The sequence below is a fragment of the Colias croceus genome, chromosome 23 (genome assembly GCF_905220415.1).
Source record: "Colias croceus chromosome 23, ilColCroc2.1".
In the NCBI taxonomy this organism is placed as follows: Eukaryota; Metazoa; Arthropoda; class Insecta; order Lepidoptera; family Pieridae; genus Colias; species Colias croceus.
The window spans coordinates 4,660,838-4,685,060 of NC_059559.1; the positions used below are offsets into that span (position 1 = coordinate 4,660,838).

General features: G+C 33.0%; 5 protein-coding genes and 1 long non-coding RNA gene across 8 annotated transcripts; all 6 read left to right on the top strand.

Annotated features, from left to right (window-relative positions):
* The first annotated feature begins 6,284 nt into the window (after positions 1-6,284).
* LOC123702176 (putative nuclease HARBI1) lies at positions 6,285-7,852 on the top strand. 3 transcript variants are annotated; one of them, XM_045649854.1, is made up of 4 exons: positions 6,295-6,397; positions 6,539-6,827; positions 6,961-7,097; positions 7,176-7,852. In XM_045649854.1, exons 2-4 carry the CDS (start codon positions 6,549-6,551, stop codon positions 7,813-7,815), a joined length of 1,056 nt encoding a protein of 351 aa, XP_045505810.1. In that variant the 5' UTR covers positions 6,295-6,397; positions 6,539-6,548; the 3' UTR covers positions 7,816-7,852. The 3 variants fall into 3 exon arrangements, with proteins under 3 accessions (XP_045505809.1, XP_045505811.1, XP_045505810.1); XM_045649853.1 differs by having other exon boundaries at positions 6,285-6,827; XM_045649855.1 differs by having other exon boundaries at positions 6,285-6,827; positions 6,961-7,092.
* A 3,019-nt stretch (positions 7,853-10,871) lies between these two features.
* On the top strand, positions 10,872-11,543 carry LOC123702581. Its single transcript, XM_045650354.1, has one exon. The coding sequence runs from the start codon at positions 10,872-10,874 to the stop codon at positions 11,541-11,543; it is 672 nt and encodes a 223-aa protein (XP_045506310.1).
* Positions 11,544-14,582: 3,039 nt separating this feature from the next.
* Positions 14,583-16,781, top strand: LOC123702174 (piggyBac transposable element-derived protein 3-like). The gene has a single exon (XM_045649851.1). The coding sequence runs from the start codon at positions 14,810-14,812 to the stop codon at positions 16,706-16,708; it is 1,899 nt and encodes a 632-aa protein (XP_045505807.1). The 5' UTR covers positions 14,583-14,809; the 3' UTR covers positions 16,709-16,781.
* A 347-nt stretch (positions 16,782-17,128) lies between these two features.
* On the top strand, positions 17,129-18,056 carry LOC123702181. The gene is made up of 2 exons (XR_006752822.1): positions 17,129-17,355; positions 17,907-18,056. It is a non-coding gene; the product is annotated as an uncharacterized LOC123702181 (long non-coding RNA).
* A 2,090-nt stretch (positions 18,057-20,146) lies between these two features.
* LOC123702175 lies at positions 20,147-23,986 on the top strand. The gene is made up of 2 exons (XM_045649852.1): positions 20,147-21,345; positions 21,491-23,986. The coding sequence occupies exon 2, from the start codon at positions 21,817-21,819 to the stop codon at positions 23,104-23,106; it is 1,290 nt and encodes a 429-aa protein (XP_045505808.1). The 5' UTR covers positions 20,147-21,345; positions 21,491-21,816; the 3' UTR covers positions 23,107-23,986.
* Positions 21,253-21,786, top strand: LOC123702583 (putative protein TPRXL). The gene has a single exon (XM_045650355.1). The coding sequence runs from the start codon at positions 21,253-21,255 to the stop codon at positions 21,784-21,786; it is 534 nt and encodes a 177-aa protein (XP_045506311.1).
* Positions 23,987-24,223: the final 237 nt, after the last annotated feature.

Genomic DNA, 24,223 nt, shown 5'->3' on the forward strand with positions numbered 1-24,223 from the left:
TTTCATTTTAAATATGTTACCTTTTATACTTTTTAAACCCTATTCTTTTTCAGGTGGAAGATTTTTTCTTTGAAATATTTGAAATTCTTGAAGGTAACGCCGAAAAATTGCATGAAATAATTACAAAAAAAATGACCGATTTGAGGATTCCATATAAAAAAAATATGATAGGGCTGGCCGCAGATGGTGCCAACGTAATGATGGGAAAAAACAATTCTCTTGCTACGAAGTTCAAACAAGACATACCACACCTTTTCGTTATGAAATGTGTATGCCATTCTGTACATCTTGTAGCGTCTAACGCTTGCTTAAAATTGCCTCGAGAACCCGAAGATCTAGCACGGGATGTGTATAACTATTTGAATGGTAGCCCAAAACGTACCGGCTTATTGAAACAATTCCAAGATTTTTTGGAACTAAAACCACACAAATTACTGCAACCTTCTCAAACAAGATGGCTCTCTTTAGAGGCAGTAGTAAAGAGGCTACTAGAACAATACGAAGCCTTAAAGTTGTACTTTAGGGACGCTATTTTCAGTGACCGTATTAAAGCTGCAGAAAACATATTAAGAATGCTAGAAAACCCAGTGAACAAGCTGTATCTGCAATTTATGGCGTATGCCTTAGGAATATTCAACGAACTAAACAGAACCATGCAATCAGAAAATACGAATGTACACATAATTTACAACAGGGTCATGACCGTAATCTACACAATTTTGGGATGTTATGTGAAAGATGAATACATTTCAAGAAATGATCACAAAAACATCGACTATAAAAATCCCAGAAAGTACATGGATATAAAAGATTGGTATTTAGGCGCTGAAGTAGGGGCGACATTATCTTCACCAACATTAACAATCAGTCCCGAAGAAATAAAACAATTCAAGTTCCGCTGTTTGGAGTTTTACATTGAGGCAATTAAACAACTATTACAGCGATTTCCGTTTGAAGATGATATGGAAATTTTGAAAAAAATGGAGTTTATGGATCCAAAAATAGTTTGTAGTGGCAAAATACTATCCATCGCCGACATATTGGGAAGGTTCCCAAATATAGCACCTTCAAATATTATCCAACAGATTGACACCGAATGGCGGCTTCTTCGGAATACGAAGTTAAACACGGAAGATGAAAATTTAGAAGTAGGAGCTTTCTGGAAAAAGATAGCCCAGATGCATTTGGGTGATGGCAGCAAAATGTTTCCAAATTTAACTTCGACAGTTTTGAGTTTTATGTGCTTGCCACACTCAAGTGCATCTGTGGAAAGGCTGTTTTCCCAAATAAATTTAACCAAGACAAAGTTACGTAATAAGCTGTCTACCCCGGTTATATCGGGAGTCCTTCATACAAAAAATTTATTAAAAAATAATTGTAATTGCTTTAATTTTGAAATTAATGACAAAATTTTACAAAAACATAATAAAGATATATATTAAAAAATCTCCCGATAATTTTTGTAATTTTACCCTAAGACTCCCGGATTTTTATAGGTATGCCTCCCGGAAAATAAAATTTGGATCTGGCAACACTGTGTCTACCATATACCAGTAAGAACATGATCGTGGTAAAGTGATGACGGAAGTTTGTGGGCATTTTCACAAAAATGTACCCCCTCCTTGAAAAATATATATTTTTTGATAGTATTATATTTTAAACTTTTTTTGGTCTCTTTGTTAAGGATTGCGGGGATGATTAAAGATACAAACTTTGATCATTGAAGCGTGCCTTTATTAATCACACAACAACATGGGGAACCTCTTACATCTTGCAGATTACAGACTATATGAAACTTCCTTCATAACTGACAGTTGACACAGTGTCACAACCAACGCAGTGTTGCTACATACAATATTATATAAATCATTGTTAATCAACACCTCCCCCCAATGATTTATATCAACTTAACTAACATTACCTACAATGAATAAGTAAGAACTAACAATACAATAATTTGTATTAACCAAAACTAACAAACTAAAAAATACACAATGCGAACTGAACTTTATTCCAATCCTAATTTAGGTACAAAATAATTATGGGAGATTTTATTTAATGGTTTCGTAAAAATATCAGCAACTTGTTGCTTTGTAGGTATATACATAACACAAATTTCCTTACATTCTATTTTATGTTTAACAAAGTTGTATTTTACATCCACATGTTTCATTCTTTTTTGATCAGGATTACATACAGAAAATATTGTACTTTTATTGTCTTCATATATGGTAGTGGTATTACAATTAACGTCTAACTCATTTAATAATTTCCTAATCCAACAAGCCTCTAGAGTTGCTTCATTGAGGGAGTATAACTCTGCCTCAGTAGTGCTTAAAGCTACAGTGCTTTGCTTTTTGCAACGCCAAATAACACTGTTATCAAATACTTTAAATATATAACCAGTTACAGATTTCCTATCTTTATCTACAGCAAAACTTGCATCAGCATATCCAACTAGTGGTTCGGAATTACAATTCTTAGTATATTTTAAATTATAATTAATGGTACCTTTAACATATCTTAAAATCCTTTTCAAGCATTGCCATAACCTTTCTGATGGTCTAGATTGATATCTTGCTAAATATGAAACAGAAGCACACAAATCAGGTCTTGAACCTACTACAGCATACATTAAAGAACCTATACAAGCTCTGCATTTATGCTCTAAAGAGTAATCAATTGTACAATCATCAAGATTAACATTAACTTCCATGGGTGATTCACTAGTATTTGCTTCAGACATACCAAATTTTGTTAATATAGACTCTAAATACTCTTTCTGGTTAATATACAAACAATCACTATCTTGAATAATATTAATACCCAGATATTTTAAATTTTTAGATCCTAGATCTTTCATTTTAAATTCTGTATATAACATTTCTTTAACATTATCTATCCTTAAATTGTCCTCACCCAAAATTAGTAAATCATCCACATACAACAAAATGTAAATACCATCCTTAAAATATAAACAATAATCACTTTCTGCTCTTTGAAATCCTTTACTCTTCATAAAACTATAAAATTTATTATACCAATTTTTTGAAGATTTTTTAAGACCATACAGTGATTTATTCAATTTCAAAACATAATTTTTATCTATATTTATACCAGGTGGGGGCTTTAAGTATACAACATCATCAATTTCACCATGAAGGAAAGCACCTTTAACATCCATTTGATGAATTAAATAGTTCCTTTGAACAGCTAATGATAAAAGAACTCTGAGAGTTTGTAATTTCAAAACGGGAGAATAAATTTCATTAAAGCTACCTTCCTGTTGAAATCCCCTTGCAACTAATCTAGCTTTATATACATCACCCGCCTTTTTTGTAAAAATCCATCTACAATCAATTAACTTAACATCGTTTGGTTTCTCTACAACTTCCCAAGTTTTGTTATCCTCTAAAGATTTAATTTCCTCATTTATCGCTTCATACCACCTATCCGTATCGTCATAAGAATCTATATCATTATACTTTTCTGGAACATTACCATTAGAACAAGACAAAAATGATGCCATTAATATATCACCTAAATCTGAATCATCAGTAACAAAATCTTGTAAATATTTTGGTTTAGTTTTCTTTCTATTTTCCCTAGAATTAACATTATCTATATTCCTTTCTTCAAATTGTAATGATTCTAAATTATTATCAGAAATTAAAATTTTCTCAGTACTATTGGTTTGGGTTTTATCAGGACTACTACTACCAACCTTCTCCTTCCTATCCGAGATAGACTCCGCATCAATACTAACCGTTTCAGGTGACTCTGAACATGTTTCTTCCCTAAACAATACGTTTCGTTCTATGCATATTCTCCTTTTATTATCATCCCATAATCTATATCCCCCTGGAGCATAACCAACCATTTTCAATTTAATACCACGAGGGTCTAACTTCATTCGGAGTTTTTGAGGAACATGGGCATATGCAGATGACCCAAACATTCTGAAATTCGATACATTAGGACGTCTTCCTTCCCACATTTCAAATGGTGTAACATTAAGAGAAGCAGTGGGACTATGATTAGTGACATATACCGCATATCTCAGGGCCTCGCCCCAAAGCTCTTTAGAAAGTTTAGAATCTAACAATAATGCACGCGCCTTTTCAGTCAGAGTACGATTCATTCTCTCAGCTACTCCGTTCATTTCAGGATTATATGCAGCAGTATACTGCAATACTATGCCCTTTTCATCACAAAAAGATTTAAAATTTCTAGAAATATACTCACCACCATTATCTGACTTTAACTTCAATATACCATGACCAAAATGATTACTAGCATAATTATAATATGTCTTGAAATATTCAAAAACTTCAGACTTGTCTCTTAATAAGTAAACTGCAGTGAAATGGGTAAAATCATCTATGAAAGTAACAAAATATTTATATCCGTCCCACGTAGACGGGCTAACAGAACAAACATCGGTATGTACTAGTTCTAAGGGTTTCCTAGCCTTATACATTCTCCCATTAAAAGGAAGGCGTGTAATATTAGCAAGTATGCATGATTCACAATGTTTATTTTCTAAATTTTTTTCTTTCAAATCAGTTAAACCATCAACCATATTTTTATTTACTAAAGTTTTCAAACTACTATAGCTTAAGTGAGAAAATCTTTTATGCCAAATTTCTACTAAATTATCTTTTGTGTCTGATTTTTCACCATAATAACAATCATTAAAAATTACTTCAAATTCTACAAAATAAAGGGATCCTAGTCTATGCCCAACCATAAACAATTCATTGGTTTGTGAGAAAACTTTAACTTCTCCTTCATTGAAGATGATCTTTAAACCATGCTTTTCCATTTTGGAAACAGATATTAAATTTTTCCTTAATTGTGGTACATAATACACATCATTTAATATAATATTAACCTTAAAATCACTTAAATAACATTTTATTTTTCCTATACCAACAGCTTCTAAATCAACATCATTTTTGGCAGCTGAAATTTTAATTGGCTTATCCAGTTTACAATAATTAGAGAATAAATTAATGTCATTTACAAGATGAAATGAACTACCTGAGTCTATAACACATTTAAAACTATTCTTAATCTGCTGTTCAGTGTCAGCGCTAAAGGACATAAAACTTACAAATTTGTTACCTTCAGTATTTTCAGTGCCGGTAAGAAATGACTTTCCTCTACCTCTCCCCTGGGTCTGATGACGAGTAGCCTTACTGTCGTCTCGGCCTCCGTTGTACTTCCAGTCGCCACGTCCACGGCTGTGAAGTCTCCAGTCACCAGTCCTGTGTCGTGCCTGCTGAGTGCTCCTACACTGAAATTTTTTGTGTCCGGGGCGTCCACATCCATAACACAAAAAGATTGAAGAATCAAGGGATTTGATCGCTCCTCTGTTTCGTTTTTCCTCTTCTCCAAGCAGTCTGTTTTTCACAAAGTCCATTTTCAATTCCTCCATAGTTTCCAACGCCGTGATAATGCCTTCATAAGATTTCGGCATGGATAGTAGTAAATAGTTAACCTTTTCTTCTTCCGAGAGCTCACTGCCAGCATCCCCGAGTTGTGCAAATAGCTTTTCTATGTCAATAAAATGTTCCATTAAAGGTTTCCGTTCATCGAATTTCATATCGGATAATTCTCTTCTTATAAATAATTTAGATCGTGTACCTTTCTTCTTAAAGCTGTCTTCCATGCTTTTAATCATTTGATATGCAGATCTGTCCTTCAAGTATTCGAGATGACTGTCGGCGGTTGCCGCTATTATAATAGCCTGGGCTTTAGCTTCCAATTGCTTGTTATTTGTAGATTTACTGAAATCCTCCTTTTCGATCGCCTCTATTGCTCCATTATCCCGCAGGATACTTTTCAATCTAAACTCCCATGCGTTGTAATTGTCCTGTTGTTTTGACATTTTCTGTCCTTTAATACTCATTAATTCACCATATATCCGATGGCTTTACTTGGCTGTGTTACTGGGCCCATAACCCTGTTAAGGATTGCGGGGATGATTAAAGATACAAACTTTGATCATTGAAGCGTGCCTTTATTAATCACACAACAACATGGGGAACCTCTTACATCTTGCAGATTACAGACTATATGAAACTTCCTTCATAACTGACAGTTGACACAGTGTCACAACCAACGCAGTGTTGCTACATACAATATTATATAAATCATTGTTAATCAACACTCTTTAGAACGGAAATTCAATATATACTTCAAGAAAACATGATGGGTTTAAAATGAGAAAACTGTAAAAATAATAGGACACAATGGAAAGTCTCGCAATTTTACTTACTGCCACACTCAGAGACGTTTAATGGTTACATAAGTCGTTCCTTAGTACAGATTTAAAAAAGTTCGCTCTCAGAGACAGTTAACGATTCATTACCGTCCCTTAATGACAATTAAAGTTAAGTACAGCAAAACCTTTACTTAACTTTTTAATGGTTGATTTTGACATTTGCGTTTGCGGACTTGAGGTTATATGTTTATTTATAATAGGTACAAAAATCACATTTAGCATTAATTAAAAGTTTTTTCAATATTAAAGATTGGTAAAGATGTCTGATCTCATAGACTTTATTGACTTTGTGGACTATGCCAGAAGGAATAGAGAAGTCGGGCCGAGGCGGTATTTACGAGATAATTCTGATCCCTTCAAAAAATACTCTGTTCAGGAATTCCATGCACGATATAGATTCACACCAGATTCTGTAAAAAATGTTATATTGCCTTTGCTGGCACCCGACCTAAGGAAACCAACGAAAAGAGGATTACCATTTGCTCCGGAAATAATGTTGCTGCTGACATTACGCTACTTTGCTACAGGCAGTTTCCAGGTTTGTATTTTGTAGGTTCCTATGTACATGTTTACTAAATTTAACTGCAAATTGAATCTTTTATTTTTTTGTGTAGATAATAATGAGTTTGTAAGATACCTACGTGTATGTATGTGGTTGTCCTTTTTTACAGAAATTGGATGGAGATGTCATGAATATCTGCCAGCAGTCAGTTTCAAGGATTATTGCACAAGTCTCTGTATTAATAGCAAACAAAATGAAAGATTTTGTTAAATTTCCATCTACTGTAGAAGAAATTAATACAGTTAAGCAAGTACATTTTTTATGAACATCATAGCTATACTAAATATTATGCATAGGTATTGTTATGTTTTGTTTTTGTTGCAGGCACAAATTTTATGAATTAGCTCATTTTCCTGGAGTGATTGGCTGTATTGATTGCACCCACATTAAAATAAGAAGTCCTGGAGGAATAGCTTCAGAGGTATACAGGAATAGAAAAGGGTATTTTTCAATCAATGTTCAAGCAGTCACAGGGCCAAACTTGGAATTTTATGATTTAGTAGCCCGGTGGCCTGGCAGTACACATGATAGTTTTATCTACAACAGCAGTGCTGTCAAGCAAAGACTAAATACTGGTGTATTAAAAGGGATTATTTTAGGGGACAGCGGATATGCAGTTAGCAATGTGCTACTGACACCATTTTTATCACCCAATTCAACTCCCCAAGAAAATTATAACAAAAGCCAAATTAAAACCAGAAATACTGTGGAAAGATGTTTTGGCATTTGGAAGAGAAGATTTCCTTGTCTTCAAGTGGGAATGGGTATCAAGGTGGATACAGTTGTGGCTGTCATATGTGCATGTGCAACACTGCATAACATCGCATTATTAGTAGACGATTTGGTGCCAATGAACTGCGAAGACATTCATATTCAAAATGATGATGTTGTACCAATTAGTGAAAACTCTAACAGCAATGGCTTTATGGTGCGACAATCTTTGGTTGATAGGTTTTTCTCTTAATATTAGTTTTTTAATAAATAAAAATCCATAAAATAAACAATAATACTTTTATTTTAATTCTTGAGACTAATCAAATTAATCAGTTATAACTTGTTTTGCCACTAATTTCTTTACTTCCTCTAATTCTATTTTGGCTTTTTCCAATAAACATTAATTGTTGGTCTCTTCTTGTAAAATCGCTGCCCTTTTTTTTATTTGTTCAGCTTCCAACTGCAAAGAAATGGTATATAAGTTAATCTGGCTATAAATTAAAAAATATTGGTATCCATAGTTAAGTACCTGTGTTTTTAATATTTGTATTTCAATTTTTTTCTTATTTTCTAAGTTTCGCAGCCTCATTACAGCCTCTTTCCGAATGTAATCTATAGGCCTACGCACTTGTTCAGTTGCGGTTTTGATTCCTGTATCATTTTTCTTATCACTTAAATCTGAAAGGTAAATAAAAGATATTAGTATATTAAAGCAAATAAAACAATATAGTATTATATAAAGATAAATTTTATAATACCTATGCTATTTTGTTCATTTTCAATTTGATTAGTATTCATGACTTCAAATACTTGTGTTGAGTCCATTTTGTACTCCTCCAAAATATCTGAAAACAACAGGTTGATTTGTAGACATCATAGAAAAGCTGTATTATAATGTAGTTTATTGATTGTTTCTTACTTTAACACAAAATGGCTATCTGCCAATTACATTATTTAAAGAAAACAAGTACACAATTCAGACATTCATCTCACAATATTCCAAACAATAAGAAAGTGTTGAGTGCAGAGAGTGTGATAAGCATATATGTAATAAGTTTATGGATCATTGGTTCTTTATTACTTACCCAAGTTATTATTTGATTCAGAAGTGATAGTTGGTTCATCATTCAAGCCAAGGTTTTGACTGCTATCAATAGCCAGTAAAATGGCACCATCACTATCAAACGAATTACTGATTTCAGTTAAAATCACAGGTGCAGCCTGATAAACAAAAAATGTAAATTAGAAGAGAGTACAGAAATAATTAGTATGAGACAACCCATACGAAGGATTTCAGAGGATATTATTATACAAACCTCTTCAACCATGCTTATTATGGCTCCATGTTGAGGTGGCGGAGGTGCATGTGGTCCACCTCCAGTCCTGATCAAATTTCCCCTTTCTGTAGCACGAGCTTTACGTGTAACGGCTTTCATGTTGTCCCACGCCCGTTTTAAAGTGATAGTTTCACGCTGAAATAACAAGTACATATTATAACACAGTAAGTATGAAAGTTATCATAACAAATCATGCACTAATAGTGGCCATAATACCTTGTGTACATTCGCATTACAATTAAACTCTTGCGTAATTAACTCCCATGCCGCTTTCTTCTTGGCGACCGACTTGCCATCGGTTATTTTTGATTCAACAATTGGTCTTTTTTTAACCAATTGTGCCAATAAAGCTTTTTCATCGGCGGTGAAATTGGCTACTCTACTGCGTGGTGTTTTTGTTTGAGACTCCTAAAAAGAAACATATATGAACCGAAGTTTGTGTCGTTTAACTGCTATGATAGATTCACTGAATGTACTTATAACGATACTTACCATGATATTATATATAGCTGTAATTAAACTTAATAGCGCGAAAAACTTCTTGTCGGGTGAAACACAACAACACAATCCAAGCGGCAAGCAAAGTTTTTAAAAAAACTTGAAAACATTGACAGTTAGCAATAAGTGATACCAGAAAAAAAAGGGTCTGGTTGCTTTAAATTATTTATATGAAATAGATGTTTTGCTTTGTCTTTCACTAAAAACGACCGGTAAAAGAACTTATTTTAATTTATGTCATTTATATAGATGCTTTCAATGTGTTTAACCCTTAAATGCATATTGTGCCGAAAACGGCACAACAACTTTAAGTTCAAATAGCCCGCCAAATAGTAAACTGTTATACTATTGGTTGTTGTATTTTTAATCTATTATCTATGAAAAAAAAAATACGAGAATATCAGCCTCTACTTGGTATTACCAGTATATTTTATCTGTCAAATTATGACAGAAGTCAGAGTACTTAGCGCCAACCGAAGTTACGAAAGTTTTTTCGAAAAAAATAACTGTCCGTTTATTATATTTGTGAAGTATAAACATAGATAATAAATAGTTTTCATTTCATATATTATCTGTTGTCACTTTGATTCTTTGACACTTGTACGATTGCATTATTATTCATTGTTCGTTGTTCAATAAAACCGCTCATCATATTTTCTCGGACCTTTTATTTAACAATCACTACGTTGCATGGTGTCAGAAGCGGTTGTAAAGTATGTAATAAGAAAATATATGAGAAAGCTGTGAAATGACGACATCCGACGCAGTGGCTGGAATAAAGCCGCCAGCTAACCTACAATTAATTGACGCCGACAAGTCAACGTGTTGGACAAGGTGGGTGCAACAATTTGACTGGTATGCCACAGCAATACAATTAGACAAAAAACCAGCCGCAATCCAGGCAGCAACTTTTATGGCGGTCATAGGCCCAGACGCCATCGAAATATTTAACAGTTTTAACCTTGTCGACGCGGAAAAAAATGATATTGAAATCATTAAAAATAAATTCAAAGAATATTTCGCGCCGAAAAAGAACATATCTTTTGAACGATATGTATTCTTTAAGATCGAACAAAACGAGGACGAAGTATTTAATGAATTTTTAATCAAAATAAAAACTCAAGCAAGTAAATGCGAATTTAACAACTTACTGGATGAAATGATAAAGGATAAAATCGTTTTTGGAATTAGATCAAATCAGGTTAGAGAAAAATTACTAACGGAAGAAAATTTGGACTTGACAAAAGCAATAACGATCTGCTAAACTAGTGAACAAGCATCTAAACAATTAGATGAATTTGATAGTAAAAATAAAGTTTTTGCTGTGAAAAATAAAAGATCTAACGAAAACAAGACTTTTGACTGCCGAAGATGTGGTACTAACCATAAAAGTAGAGAGTGCCCAGCTTTTAACAAATCTTGTACCAAATGTTCCAAACAGGGTCATTTTGCTAATATGTGTCGCACAAAAATGAAACATAATAATTACAAACAGAAAAATAGAGTAAACGCAGTAGAAGAAAGCTCTCAATCCGAAGATGAAGTGTATATATCCGCTATAAGGTCTGGAGAAAAGAAAAACTGGACAGAAAAATTACAAGTTGGCAATTTAAGGATTACAGTCAAACTAGACACAGGAGCAGAGTGCAATGTGTTACCAAGACACTTGATGAACAAAACAAAGGCAATTTTGAAACCAAGCCGAACAAAAAATTTAATAAGCTACACAGAAGACAAGATGGCAGTTCTAGGTGAAACAGAGCTACTATGTAAATTAAAGAATGAAGAAACAAAAATAATATTCAAAGTAGTTGAAGAAAAAGTTTCTCCAATCCTAGGACTTGAGACCTGTGAAAAATTAGGACTTGTCGCAAGAGTCAAAACATTGAAGGTGAGCCAATATACTGATAATATATTTGAAGGATTAGGCTGTTATAAAGATTATGTGTATGATATTGACCTAATTGAGAACCCAAAGCTTGAGATTAAACCGTCAAGAAGAGTACCCCATGCTATAAGAGCCGAAGTTAAGCAAGAACTTGACAGGATGGTAAAGTTAGATGTCATAAAACCAGAAACGGAGCCAACTCCTGCTGTGAGTCCTATGGTAGTTGTCAGACAAAAGGACAAAATAAGAATCTAGATCCATCAGATGTCAATAAAAATATCCTCAGACGTCATTTTCCACTCACGACTATAGAAGAAATTTCAGCTGATATTCAAGGTTCTAAATTCTTTGCATTATTAGACTGCACAAAGGGGTTCTGGCAAATTAGACTATCAGAAAGAACACAAAAAATATTAACATTCGCTACCCCATGGGGAAGATATTCTTTCAAGAGACTTCCGTTTGGAGTTTCATCAGCACCAGAAATATTCCAAGAAATATTAACAAATCTACTCAGTAATATAAAAAATGTGAGAGTATCGATCGATGATATTTTTATACATGCAAAAACTAAAGAAGAACTACGCAAAACTGTTGACAAAGTCATTGAAATATTAAAGAAATCTGGCTTCAAACTTAACAAAGACAAGTGCATCTTTGAAGCAACCAAGATAAAATTTCTGGGACACATTATTTCAGCTAAAGGTTTAGAAGCAGACCCAGGCAAAGTAGAAGCTATTCAGGCAATGAAAAAACCTACAAATAAAACCGAGTTACAGAGACTGTTAGGAATGATTACATATCTCAATAAATTTATCCCTAACATGTCGGATTTGACAAATCCACTTAGAGACCTGTTACACAAGAATACAAGCTTTACATGGGAAATTCATCATGAAAAAGCTCTTGATAAAATAAAACAAGTGCTTCAAAATCCCCCAGTATTGAGACTATATGATGTCAACAAACCTGTAACATTGTCTGTAGATGCAAGCTCAAAAAATCTCGGAGCTGCACTTCTCCAAGAAGGACAACCAGTAGCCTATGGAGCAAGAGCATTGACCAAATCTGAACAGAATTATCCACAGATAGAAAAAGAAGCGCTCGCCATACTGTTTGGATGTAAGAAATTTCATGAATATGTTTATGGTAAACAACTGACAGTAGAATCCGACCATAAACCACTAGAGACAATATTTAAGAAAAACATACAATCAGCCCCCGCAAGACTTCAACGAATAATGTTTAACTTAGCACCATACTCACCCAAGGTATTATTCAAAAAGGGAACTGAAATTCCATTAGCAGACTTCCTTAGTCGAGACTGTGATGCGTCTAACTTGAGATATGATCCAGAAGAAAACTTAAAAATCGCAGTTATACTACCTATGTCTCTAGATGCTAAAGAAGAATTAATTAAGGCTACTAAAGAAGATCAACATTTACAGTTACTAATGAAGACTATAAAGCAAGGATTTCCTGAAACCATGAAAGAACTACCTACAGAACTACAACACTATTTTAACTTTAAAGAAGAATTGAGCTATCTGAAAGGAATTATATTCAAAGGTGATAAGATTGTTGTTCCGGCATCACAAATCCCTAAAATGTTAAAAAATATTCATCAAGGACATCTTGGTATACACAGCTGTTTGAGATGAGCTCGACAATTTCTTTATTGGAAAGGACAATATAATGATATCATAAAGCTAGTTAAAGGGTGCACCGTCTGCGAACAAACACAAAGAGATAACATTAAAGACACAGTCTTAGTTAAAAAGCTTCCTACACTTCCATGGCAAATAATTGCTTCAGATTTATTTGAATTAAAAGGAAAAACTTACCTTGTTATATGTGACAGCTACTCTGGATATATTGATTTTCAAGAGCTAAAAAGCCAGTCGTCATATGAAGTGATTGAACAACTTAAAAGATGGTTTTCTACCCATGGTATACCAGAAGAGTTACAAACTGACAATGGAACACAATATATGTCTAGAGAATTTAAGACCTTTCAAAAAGAATGGAGATTTAACCATGTCACATCTAGTCCACATCACCATCAAGGTAATGGACTTGCTGAAAGAGCAGTTCAAACAGCAAAAAAACATACTAAAAAAATGCAGCATTGACAAGTCAGACGTGCAGCTTGCGTTACTGAACTGGAGAAATACACCTAGAAATGACCTATTAGGCTCACCTAACCAACGACTTTTCAGCAGAATTACAAGATCACCAATACCTGTAAGTGACAAATATTTAAAACCAAAAATCATACAAGGAGTCACAACTGAACTACAGACATTAAGAGAGAAACAGGCCAATTACAGTAATAAACATACTACAAGACCAGTAAATTTGGAAATTAATGATAAAATCAGACACAAGGTAGCTCACCAACACTGGGAAGGGGCGAGAGTAATAGAGAAGCCCAAAAATCTACCAAGATCTGTTATTATACAAACAGATAAAGGACAAATTTTACGAAGAAACTTAAGTCATTTGCACAAGACACAAGCTGATATTCCCAGCAACAGAATAGCTGTACCTGAAACTAAATACACAGAAGAACCAGTAGTACAACAGATGCCAGCTCAAACTCAATCACCGGGTGTTCCTGCAACAACCCCAACAACTACACATCCATCAGAGATGCGAGAGATGCTTAGCTCTAATAATACACAGAGTTCTAATATGGTGACACAACCAGCGACTGCACCACAAGTCTCAAGATATGGTAGACCTATAAAACCTATTAATAAACTCAATCTCTAATATTGTTAAAAAACAATAAGTACTGTAGTACTATTTCATGTATCTTAATCATTAACATTAAGTATCAGTTAATTATAACTTGTTTACTATAATTTTATAAGAACTTGTTCAGTAATCATTTACATTAACATTGTTAATTAGAACTGAATGCTTTGCCATGTATCTTGTTATATAATCATATGATAGATATAATTTTTTAATTACTGGATAAGTAAAAATAAAGAAATTTAATACTTTAAATAAAAATGTTCATTCATAGTGTATACATATATTAAAAAAAAAAAAAAAAAAAAAAAAAGTTTGGTTTGTTATGGTTGTTTAGTTTGTTTACAAAGAAAGGGAGATGTGAAGTATAAACATAGATAATAAATAGTTTTCATTTCATATATTATCTGTTGTCACTTTGATTCTTTGACACTTGTACGATTGCATTATTATTCATTGTTCGTTGTTCAATAAAACCGCTCATCATATTTTCTCGGACCTTTTATTTAACAATCACTACGTTGCAATATTCTTTCAAGTAAAAATAATATTTTATCAGGTAAGTTCATCAAATATATGTGCTTATTATTATTTTACTTCAAATTTCAATAATGCGCTCGTAAAAACGCAAAAATATCTTTGTGCCGAAAACGACCCTTCATGCATATTCAGTACATTTTTTTCCCGCTAAGTGCCTACCTGTTCTAACACGTTTCAATGTTTTATTTGTTATTTTGCTTTGCTGGGTGGTTGGTTATTGCATGTTGTTGTGTTGCTTTTCAGCTATGAATGACAAAAATATAGAAGAGATGCTTCGCATGCTAGAAAGTGGCGAAATTTCTGACGATCAGCTGGAATCCGACGGGGAAGACCTAGATTATTATCCGTCTCGTCAAGATCTTTTAGATGAGTTGGAAGAATCTCCTTTAGAAACATTCAATGGTAATGGTAAAGATATCGATCCAGCTATTGATCCTATTGATGCTATTGATCCTCCCGCAGTAACTGACAGTGACCCTCCAATAGTACGTAATATTTCAACTCCTGAAAGCGCAAATTATATGCCAAGTGGAGGTAGAAGTCTACTATGGAGAAAACGAAACCTGGTCTATTCTGAAGATAAAATAGCATTTTCAGGTTCTGAAGAATTATCTTCTAATATTTTGGAATTAGATACACCGTATCAATTTTTTACGTACTTTTTCACTAATGAGTTCTTAGAGTCTATTGTTCAGGAATCAAACTTATATGCAACTCAGCAACAACCTAATAGATTAGAAACATACACAGTAGAAGACTTGCGAAAATATTTAGGGATTATCACTTTCATGTCTGTTTACCACTACCCCAATATTCGGTCATACTGGGGCAAATTTGGGTTCGGCCCAATACGAGATACCATGCCCGTGAACAAATTTGAAAAAATTAGAAGGGTATTGCATTTTAACGATAACTCAAAACATCTCCCAGTCGACCATCCAGACCACGACAAGTTACACAAATTGCGGCCTGTGATAACACATTTGAACGAAAAATTTTCTAGTGTTACGATTGACCAACGCTTGTCAATCGATGAACAGATGTGCGCAACTAAAATCGGACACTTTTTGAAGCAATACATGCCGAATAAGCCTCACAAATGGGGTTTCAAATTATTTGCCCTTTGCAGCTTACTCGGATATTCATATAATTTTATAATATACGCGGGTAAAGACAAGGATGACGAGAGACTGCCAAGTGAACCTGAAATAGGAGTTGTTGGACAAACTGTCATGAGGTTGCTCAGAGTGGTTCCTAAGCAAAAAAATCATATCGTATATTTCGATAATTATTATACATCTTTGCCCCTAATGTATCATTTGGCCACTGAAGGAATCCATTCCTTAGGAACCATACAGCGAAATCGTTTGGGCAAAACTTGTAAATTGCCTCATAAACAAGACGTAATGAAAAGTTCTATACCTCGAGGAACATATGAAGAATATGTCACAAATTTTGAAAATGTGGACATATCTGCAGTTTCGTGGAAGGACAACAAACAAGTTGTCCTGGCATCCACTTACGTCGGTGCAGAACCTGTGGAAACAATCCATAGGTATGATAAAAAATTGAAACGAAAAATCGAAATTGCTTGCCCCAAACTCGTAAAAGAGTATAACGCTCATATGGGAGGCGTCGACCTGATGGATTCTCACCTTGGCAGGTATAGGATTCGCATCAAAAGCAGAAAATGGTACATGAGAATATTTTATCATCTGTTAGACCTGACCATCATCAATGCCTGGATTCTTTACAGAAAAGTTATGGGTCAAAGAGGGAAAGCCAGCAAAGATATCATGAATCTTGCAGACTTTCGTTCTGAATTAGCAGACACACTTTGCAAATATTCCACACCTATACCGAGGGGTCGTCCACGTTCTACATCAACTACAGCAGCTGGCCCGCCTCCCAAGATACGGAAAGGAAAGCCTTGTCAAGTTTTACCCCCAAATGACGTTATACTCGATGGCGTGGGCCATGAACAAATAAGGACACCTAATAGGATGAGATGTATGTTTCCAGCCTGCAATTTGAAGACTGTAATTATGTGTGCGAAATGTAAAGTTCATTTATGCGCTAAAAAAAGCAAAGACTGCTTCAATGACCTTCACAAAAAATAATAAACTAACTAATGCATGTAGTGCCGAAAACGGCACATGTTGATTTTTGGTAAAAATATACGTAAATACATAATACTGATTTTTTTTATTATTTTTCCTCGAATCTAAGCACAATATTCTATAAAATACATTTTTTCAAATATTAAAATAAAAGATCATGCATTTAAGGGTTAAATAAAGTTTTTTGCTATTTACTAATAACAGTTTTTCAAGTGTGGCTACACTCACCGTTTATCGATAAGCATTCGATAGAATGATTTGACGTTACTCCGCCCTATGGATACTTAAAGTTGTCATTAAATAATGAACCCTTAAATTTTGTCTCTGGGATGTAGCGTTAATTAGCAGATTTAATGATAATTAGTTAATTACTCATTAGGACTAATTTAATGAATCTTTCTGAGTGTGGCAGTAAGAGCATTAAACCAACCGGAGTGGCCATTGGCAGGCGTTCCCCGCTCGCCAAAGGTTTGAGTACGCGTTACATACCTGTTATATAAAACTAGTTGACGCGCGCCCAACGCCATTTTGCTAATGTCAGTGAACGTGAAAAAACCGGAGCGAAATATGCCAAATTGAAGTGAATTTACGTGTAAGAAGTGGTCAGAAACGTGGAATGTAATTAAGGATAATGTTACTTTTCATCTGTAAGTACTTTTACATCAAAATATTGTGAAATATTGCAGCAAATTTGCAAAATACTGAAATATATTGTCAATGTAAAAGTGTTGCCACATAATGGTACTACATCCACTTTTGGGTAAATTTTAAAGTACGTAGACTGTTTTAATATTTAATTATAACTTTTATCACCGTTCATATTTGTTATTATAGAGTAATAAAATTTAGCCAAAGAAACCATAAATAACGTGAAGTATAATTTGTACAAACTTTATGAATTAATGATAAATACCGTTTGCAAATTCATTTATTGTTTATCTCCAACACATGTTTTTCTTTAATATTTTATAGTATACTAAGTTTAAGTTTGTATTTTATTAATTATAATGCAATTACTTACGTTCGTAACATGTACGTAAAAAGGCATTTTTAATTCGTTATTCTGGTATCACTGCATAAAAATTAGGGATGGGACGGTAAAAGAATAATATCGATATAAATATTATCCAGCCGTGGGCGTCTTATGGCTGATGATGATAAATTTTATCAGTTTGTTTCATTCTCATTTTTTTTTCAGATTTCTAAAAGCTGCTGTGATTCGGGATGTTTGGATTCGATCTCCGAATGCGAATCATGTTTCATGGACTCCTAAACGGACTAGCACTAACTAGTGTTTCTGCGTTAAAATAAATGTAAATATTTGTAAATAAATGATGTAAATGAACGATGAAGCTGTCTTTTTGTTCACTATTTCTTGTTTTATATGTAAATTGTGACATTCACAAAAAAATGGTATTAGGCTAAACTTTATGGGACGTCGAGTTGAGAGGCGTAAATTTTTTTGTGGTTAGCTGTTGTCCTACGGAACCTAAATCTAAAATTTGCAATTGACGGAAACTTTTAGTTTTTGAGATATGAATTTTTGAAAACTAGAAAATTACTATAGAGGTTATACTACATCTTTATTTTTGTTACGCATATTCATTGTTTTGAAAGTGTCAAATCGACGTCACGACGACCTCTCAACTTGTTATTCGTTATGAATACTTAGATGTCACAAATCACAAATATTTAATTTATCATTAAAATTAAAATTCTAAATTCATTGAGCATAAAGTATCGATAAGTATTATAATTATTATCGACTTAAATTATCGACGCGTTTTCGCACTATCGATGTTTACATTGACGTTGAATACAGACACGGTGTCTATGTGTGTGTTTGTACCAAGGTTTGTACTTGTATGTGTATAGTCATGCTGGTGTTTGATTATTTTGTCGTGTGCGTGTTGTAGCGACGTAATCTCAAAATGCGTTTGTGTTAACACTATTTAAATGTGTTTACTCGTTCCCCCCGCAGGAAATGACAGACTTTTTGACTATGAAAGAATTGCGCGTGTCGTCTCCGGTTGGTTTAATGCTCTAAGCAATTTTATATCAGTTGTGTGACTATATTCAGTAGCTGGAAAAACAGTGCAAAATATAAGAATTTTTAGATATTGTTTATTTATTAACTTAAAATCGTTATTTTGTATATTTTAAACACTCACTATTCCCAACTTTTGGATCTCAGCTAATTAAAAAAAAACAATAGTATATTCAGTATTGTGACTCTGGTACTTCAACTGTCATTATTATCTTTACATTTAAAATGTTAGATACTTTTTTAGAGAAAAGGCAACAAATATTACACTTATGTATTATTCTCCATTAAAGAGACTGATTTGAAGGGCATTAAATGTAAAATCTACTGAAATATATTTAAAAAAATCAGCTCCGTAATATAGGGACAGTCACACAACCGAATACCTAAAAAGGGAAAGGGTGCGTTTACATGGCGAAAAAAAAGTACGCAGGCACACATAATAAATATAATTATAAACTTAACTTAACTTAACTTCAAACTAAATTATCACAATCAGTTCGGGCTTAAGCCATCACATTATTATTATTTATCTAAAGGGTAAATTACTATCAAGATTCAAGAATAAGAAGTCTCTTTTATGTTTTATATTGGCACTAATCAAATTAATCAGTCGATAATCAGTCTTCGTGATTCGTTTATTATTAACCTTAAATAATCTCAATCACCATATTGGATAAAAAAATCTTGTTTCAGTGGACGCTGCAAACACGAAGGTTAATCTGTAAATAAAAAAAAACCAATGAAAAATATCGTGATAAAAATTAATTTTTGTTCCATTATTATCTTTCGTAGTTATACAAGGCACATTGTCTAGATTCTTAGTTCTGCCGGCTTATTTTGTTTCTTTTTCTGCATAATGCTTCTTTTTTTTTTCCTCAAAATTAAATTTTACTTCCTCATGCAAAATAATCAATCAGCTGTTGCGATTTGTATGGGGAAATAATTTTTATTTTTGAAATCTACTTTTTGCCGTAGTTTCCTACTCAGTCAAAAATGTCTTAGAAAAATATTTTTATAGCTCAAGAAAATCGCCATGTAACATTGCTTTATGTGTTCAGGCATGTTGTGACTTTTCGTTCAGCGTATATGTGACCGCTCAAATAGCCACACAGCGGAAGTCACATTTGATAATCCTCTAGTAATAAAAACGGTTTAAAATATAACCACAACACTTATATTCATCAAAACTTTTGATCAACTTACATATAAAAACATTTAAAACAAAATTAACTAAATACTACAAGATAAATAGATAGAAATAAGCCAAAATATGGTCACATACCTGAATGAAGAATTTGGTCCCTGCGGCTGGCAAACACGCGTGCACTCCTTCTAAGCAGTTTTTTGACCCTGACGGCTTCTAACCTGATAAGTTTCATAGCAGTAACTATGGTGTTGACAGTAATGTAAAACTATTTGAACCACAGTAATTTTCTTTTTAGAAAATCGGTGACACAACTGAATGTTCCGGGAAGGACAATTTTTTTGATTTTCTTTTTTATTTTATTATCTTTTATTTTGTTATATAAGGTTATTATATTTTAACTATTATCACAGTAACTGATTATCCTGGACCAAATAAAACCTTAAGATGGTACCTTTCTTACAAAAAAGTTAAGAAATAATTTAATAAACGCGTAAGAGTAAGCAGGGGACAGCGTAAAATTACCCTTTTTTCAATTGTTATTTATAATTAACTTAACTTTATTTTAGATTTTGTCATAGTTTTTGTTAAAAAAACAAAATATTGTATACGTATAATCACTTTGATAACATATATAAATAATTCTGGCAACTACTTCATTATATAGAATTTAATGAATTCGAGGGACAGTTGAAAATCAGGGGGGTATACATTTTTGTGAAAATGCCCTTGTAACAACAGTGTGATTATTTGGATAAACACGGCTCGAAGTCACAAAAAGGTAAGTTGTTGATTTTTTTAAATAGGTAAAGTGTTTCAATTTGTTTAGACGCAATTTTCGTGTTATGAAATTACGCAATTTATAATTCAATTTCATTGATGAAATGTTACAGTTTGTATAGTCACAGTTTGCGTTTATTTTTTTAGAGATTAATCCAATAAGGTTTATCTCTAGAGTGTAACAATTTTTTTAGTCACAGTTTTTCCATGTGTTATGAGTAAATTAAATCATACACTTAATTACACTAGTGGTATATTTACGTTAGTCACGGTTTATTTCTTTAAGCACGGTATCTTTTGTATAAACATTTAAGAAGTAAAATATTACATTTTGTTTAAACTCCATTTAATATTTAAATTGACTCCATAATGTATGAAATTGTTAATGTTACATTACATATTTGTTTTAGTATCACTTTACTACTAACATAAATAAAAGTTATACATAATAGGAACTAAATGTATTCCTGTTAAAATGAACTTTATGTTAATAATTGATAAATATAATAAAACTATTTGCTTCAGGTCATGGCACATTACCGAAACCCGCGTTTGTCACGCATTATAGAAGCTATGGAGTCTAAAAAACATTTTGTAAACACAGAAAATCCCAAGCAAATATCCATGGACGATCTTTATAATAATTTTTCACGCGATGCAAACCTGGTAACTACCGATACTTGTAGATCTCCTTCTTTATTGCAAGAGCAAACGCTACCACTGTCCTCAGTCTACGCTAGTCAGACTATGGAAGCTGAATGTTATGCTCATCCAATTGATGACGAAATGACAAACGGTACTGGTTTTCCAGAAGCTTCAGAAGATGTTATTGTACCAGGTCCTAGCAGTAGAGCAAGATCCCATTCAACTAGCTCAACATCATCTTCGAGTTCATCATCAACAAGATCAACCTCATCATCTTCATCTAGTGCGTCTGAATCGGGTAAGGATTTTTCCCCTGATGAAGCAGATTGTGATCCTGATTACATACCGGAAACCCCACCACAGCGTGTATCGTTTAGCCCAACGCCTCAAAGTAGTATTTCTGTGCCACTAGTTGAAGAAAATAATTTGGATCTTCCAGAAGAAAACAGAACTCCGATATAACGAAGGCGGAAAGGTTTTAAAAAGCTATCCATGAGGCAAGATGCTAAAAGACTTCGTAATAGTGGTCAGCAATATAGAACTGTGTCTAAGTCTAAAAAAGTCATTCCAAAGAAGCAGATAGGACCACCATGCGGGGCAAAATGTAGACTAAAGTGCAGCGAAATAATCAAACAGGAAGACAGAGAAATTATTTTTGACAATTATTGGAAAATGGGAGATTTATCCAGACAAAGAGATTATATTGCAAAGTGTATTGATGTTATAAAACCTAAATATCAATATAAAATTCATAATAGTAATAGAGGACCTAAACATTCATTTTCATTCGAAATCAACAATTTTAAGCATCGTATCTGTAAACTTTTCTTTAGGAACACATTGGCCATTAATAATCGACCTATTGCAACTGTTATAGCAAAAAAGAACCAAGCGGGAACTGTTGAAGAAGAAAAAAGGGGTAAACACGGGAAACAATACAAAATAAGGTCAGATATTATTACAGGAATAAAAAACCATATAGACTCAATACCAAGAATAGAATCCCATTACCTAAGACAGCAAACGACTCGTGAATTTATTGATGGGGGTAAAAGCATTACAGATCTTTATACCGACTACCAAACGAAATGCTTGAATGATGGTGTTGAAGCTGCTAAAATTCATACCTACAGGAGAGTATTAAATGAAGATTACAACATCGGCTTTCACACACCTAAAAAAGACCAGTGCGAACTATGCATTAGCTTTAAAAATGCTGTTAATAAAACAGAGTTACAGACCAGATATGACCAACACCAGCTTGAAAAAGAATTATGTCGCCAGGAAAAATCAAACGACAAAATAATGGTCCAGGGAAACTACATTGTTACCTGTTATGACCTCCAGGCAGTACTGCCTCTACCGAAAGGAGATGTATCTACCTTATATTACAAATGTAAGCTCAATGTTTGTAATTTTACAATAACCGAATTAGCAAAAAACTATTGTGATTGTTTTGTTTGGAGCGAGGTCGAAGCACTTAGAGGAGCTAACGAAATAGCAACGTGTGTCTGGAAATATCTGACAAAGAGGGCGTCAGAAATAAATGATAATAATTTGCAAATCACATTTTATTCTGATAATTGCTGTGGCCAGCAAAATAACAAATTTAAGTTCTCTATGTATGTATATGCCTTAACTGTTCTTAAAATAAAGTCCATTACACACAAATATTTAATTAGTGGCCATACACAAAACGAAAACGACTCTGTTCACTCTGTGATAGAAAAAGCCGTCACAAAGTGCTTACGTTCTGGTCCTGTGTACACACCAGATCAATAGGTGACCATAATCAGAACTGCACGAAAGAAAGGCAATCCCTACAATGTTACTGAAATGTGCTATTCAGATTTCGTTGATATAAAAAATCTTACAGAGGCATGCGGTGGTCAATTTTCAAAAAATACTGAAGGAGAAACAGTTAAAACAAGTGACATAAAGATAATTAAATTTGAAAAACTTGAAGATTCGAACCACATTAGCATTTATTATAAAACTTCCTATTTAGATACAGATTTCAAAGAAATAAAATTCCATAATAATCGTTCGTCGCGAACACGTACGAGCACTAATCTTCAAAATTTCCAGCTAAGGCCTTTATATCAGTCAAGATTGAAGTTAAGTGAAAGAAAAAACTGCGATTTAAAAAGCTTAATTAATAGTAATATCATACCACAAAGTTACGCATTGTCTTATTACAATAACATCTTGTTTTAGCCTTACTTAATATTATTATATTGATGATTATTATTGATTTATGAACACAATTTTGTGAGAATGTCTTTATATTAAGTTATTTAAAGATATTTTGTTTATTTTTGTTAAAAATATTATAAGGTATGTCAATAGATTTGACTCATTTTTTTATTAAGTAAGTGATAATAAGTGAACATTACTTTTTTTAGTTCAATCACCTTTCGTGGATAGAGAAATAAGGCTGTGATTATTACTATGTTTTTTTTTTCTTTTTTTTATTCCTATTTCAAGTTGTTTTGTTTCTAGACAAAGTGTTTTAAAATGTTATAGCATAAGATAATTAAAAGTTGAGACGGACTAGCTGTGATTTAAAGGTACAGTTTTCTTAAGACTGATTGATAAATAATAATTATTCCAAGTGATTGTATGGATCTCTCTTTGTTTTGTAATAAATGATTATTAATTTTGAATGTTTTTTATTAATTAAGTGTAACATTGCAATAATGAACAATTTATGATTTTTAATTTAATTGTATTAAAATATTGTTAAATTATGAAGTTTTTATAGTTCTTTTATTTAGTAACATTAGTTACACTGTGATTTCATAGTAAGATACAATAATGAACAAAAAAAATGGTAAAGTGTTACTATAATAATATAAATTAAAATAAATAAAGCTGTAAATATTAAAAAATTTTTTTT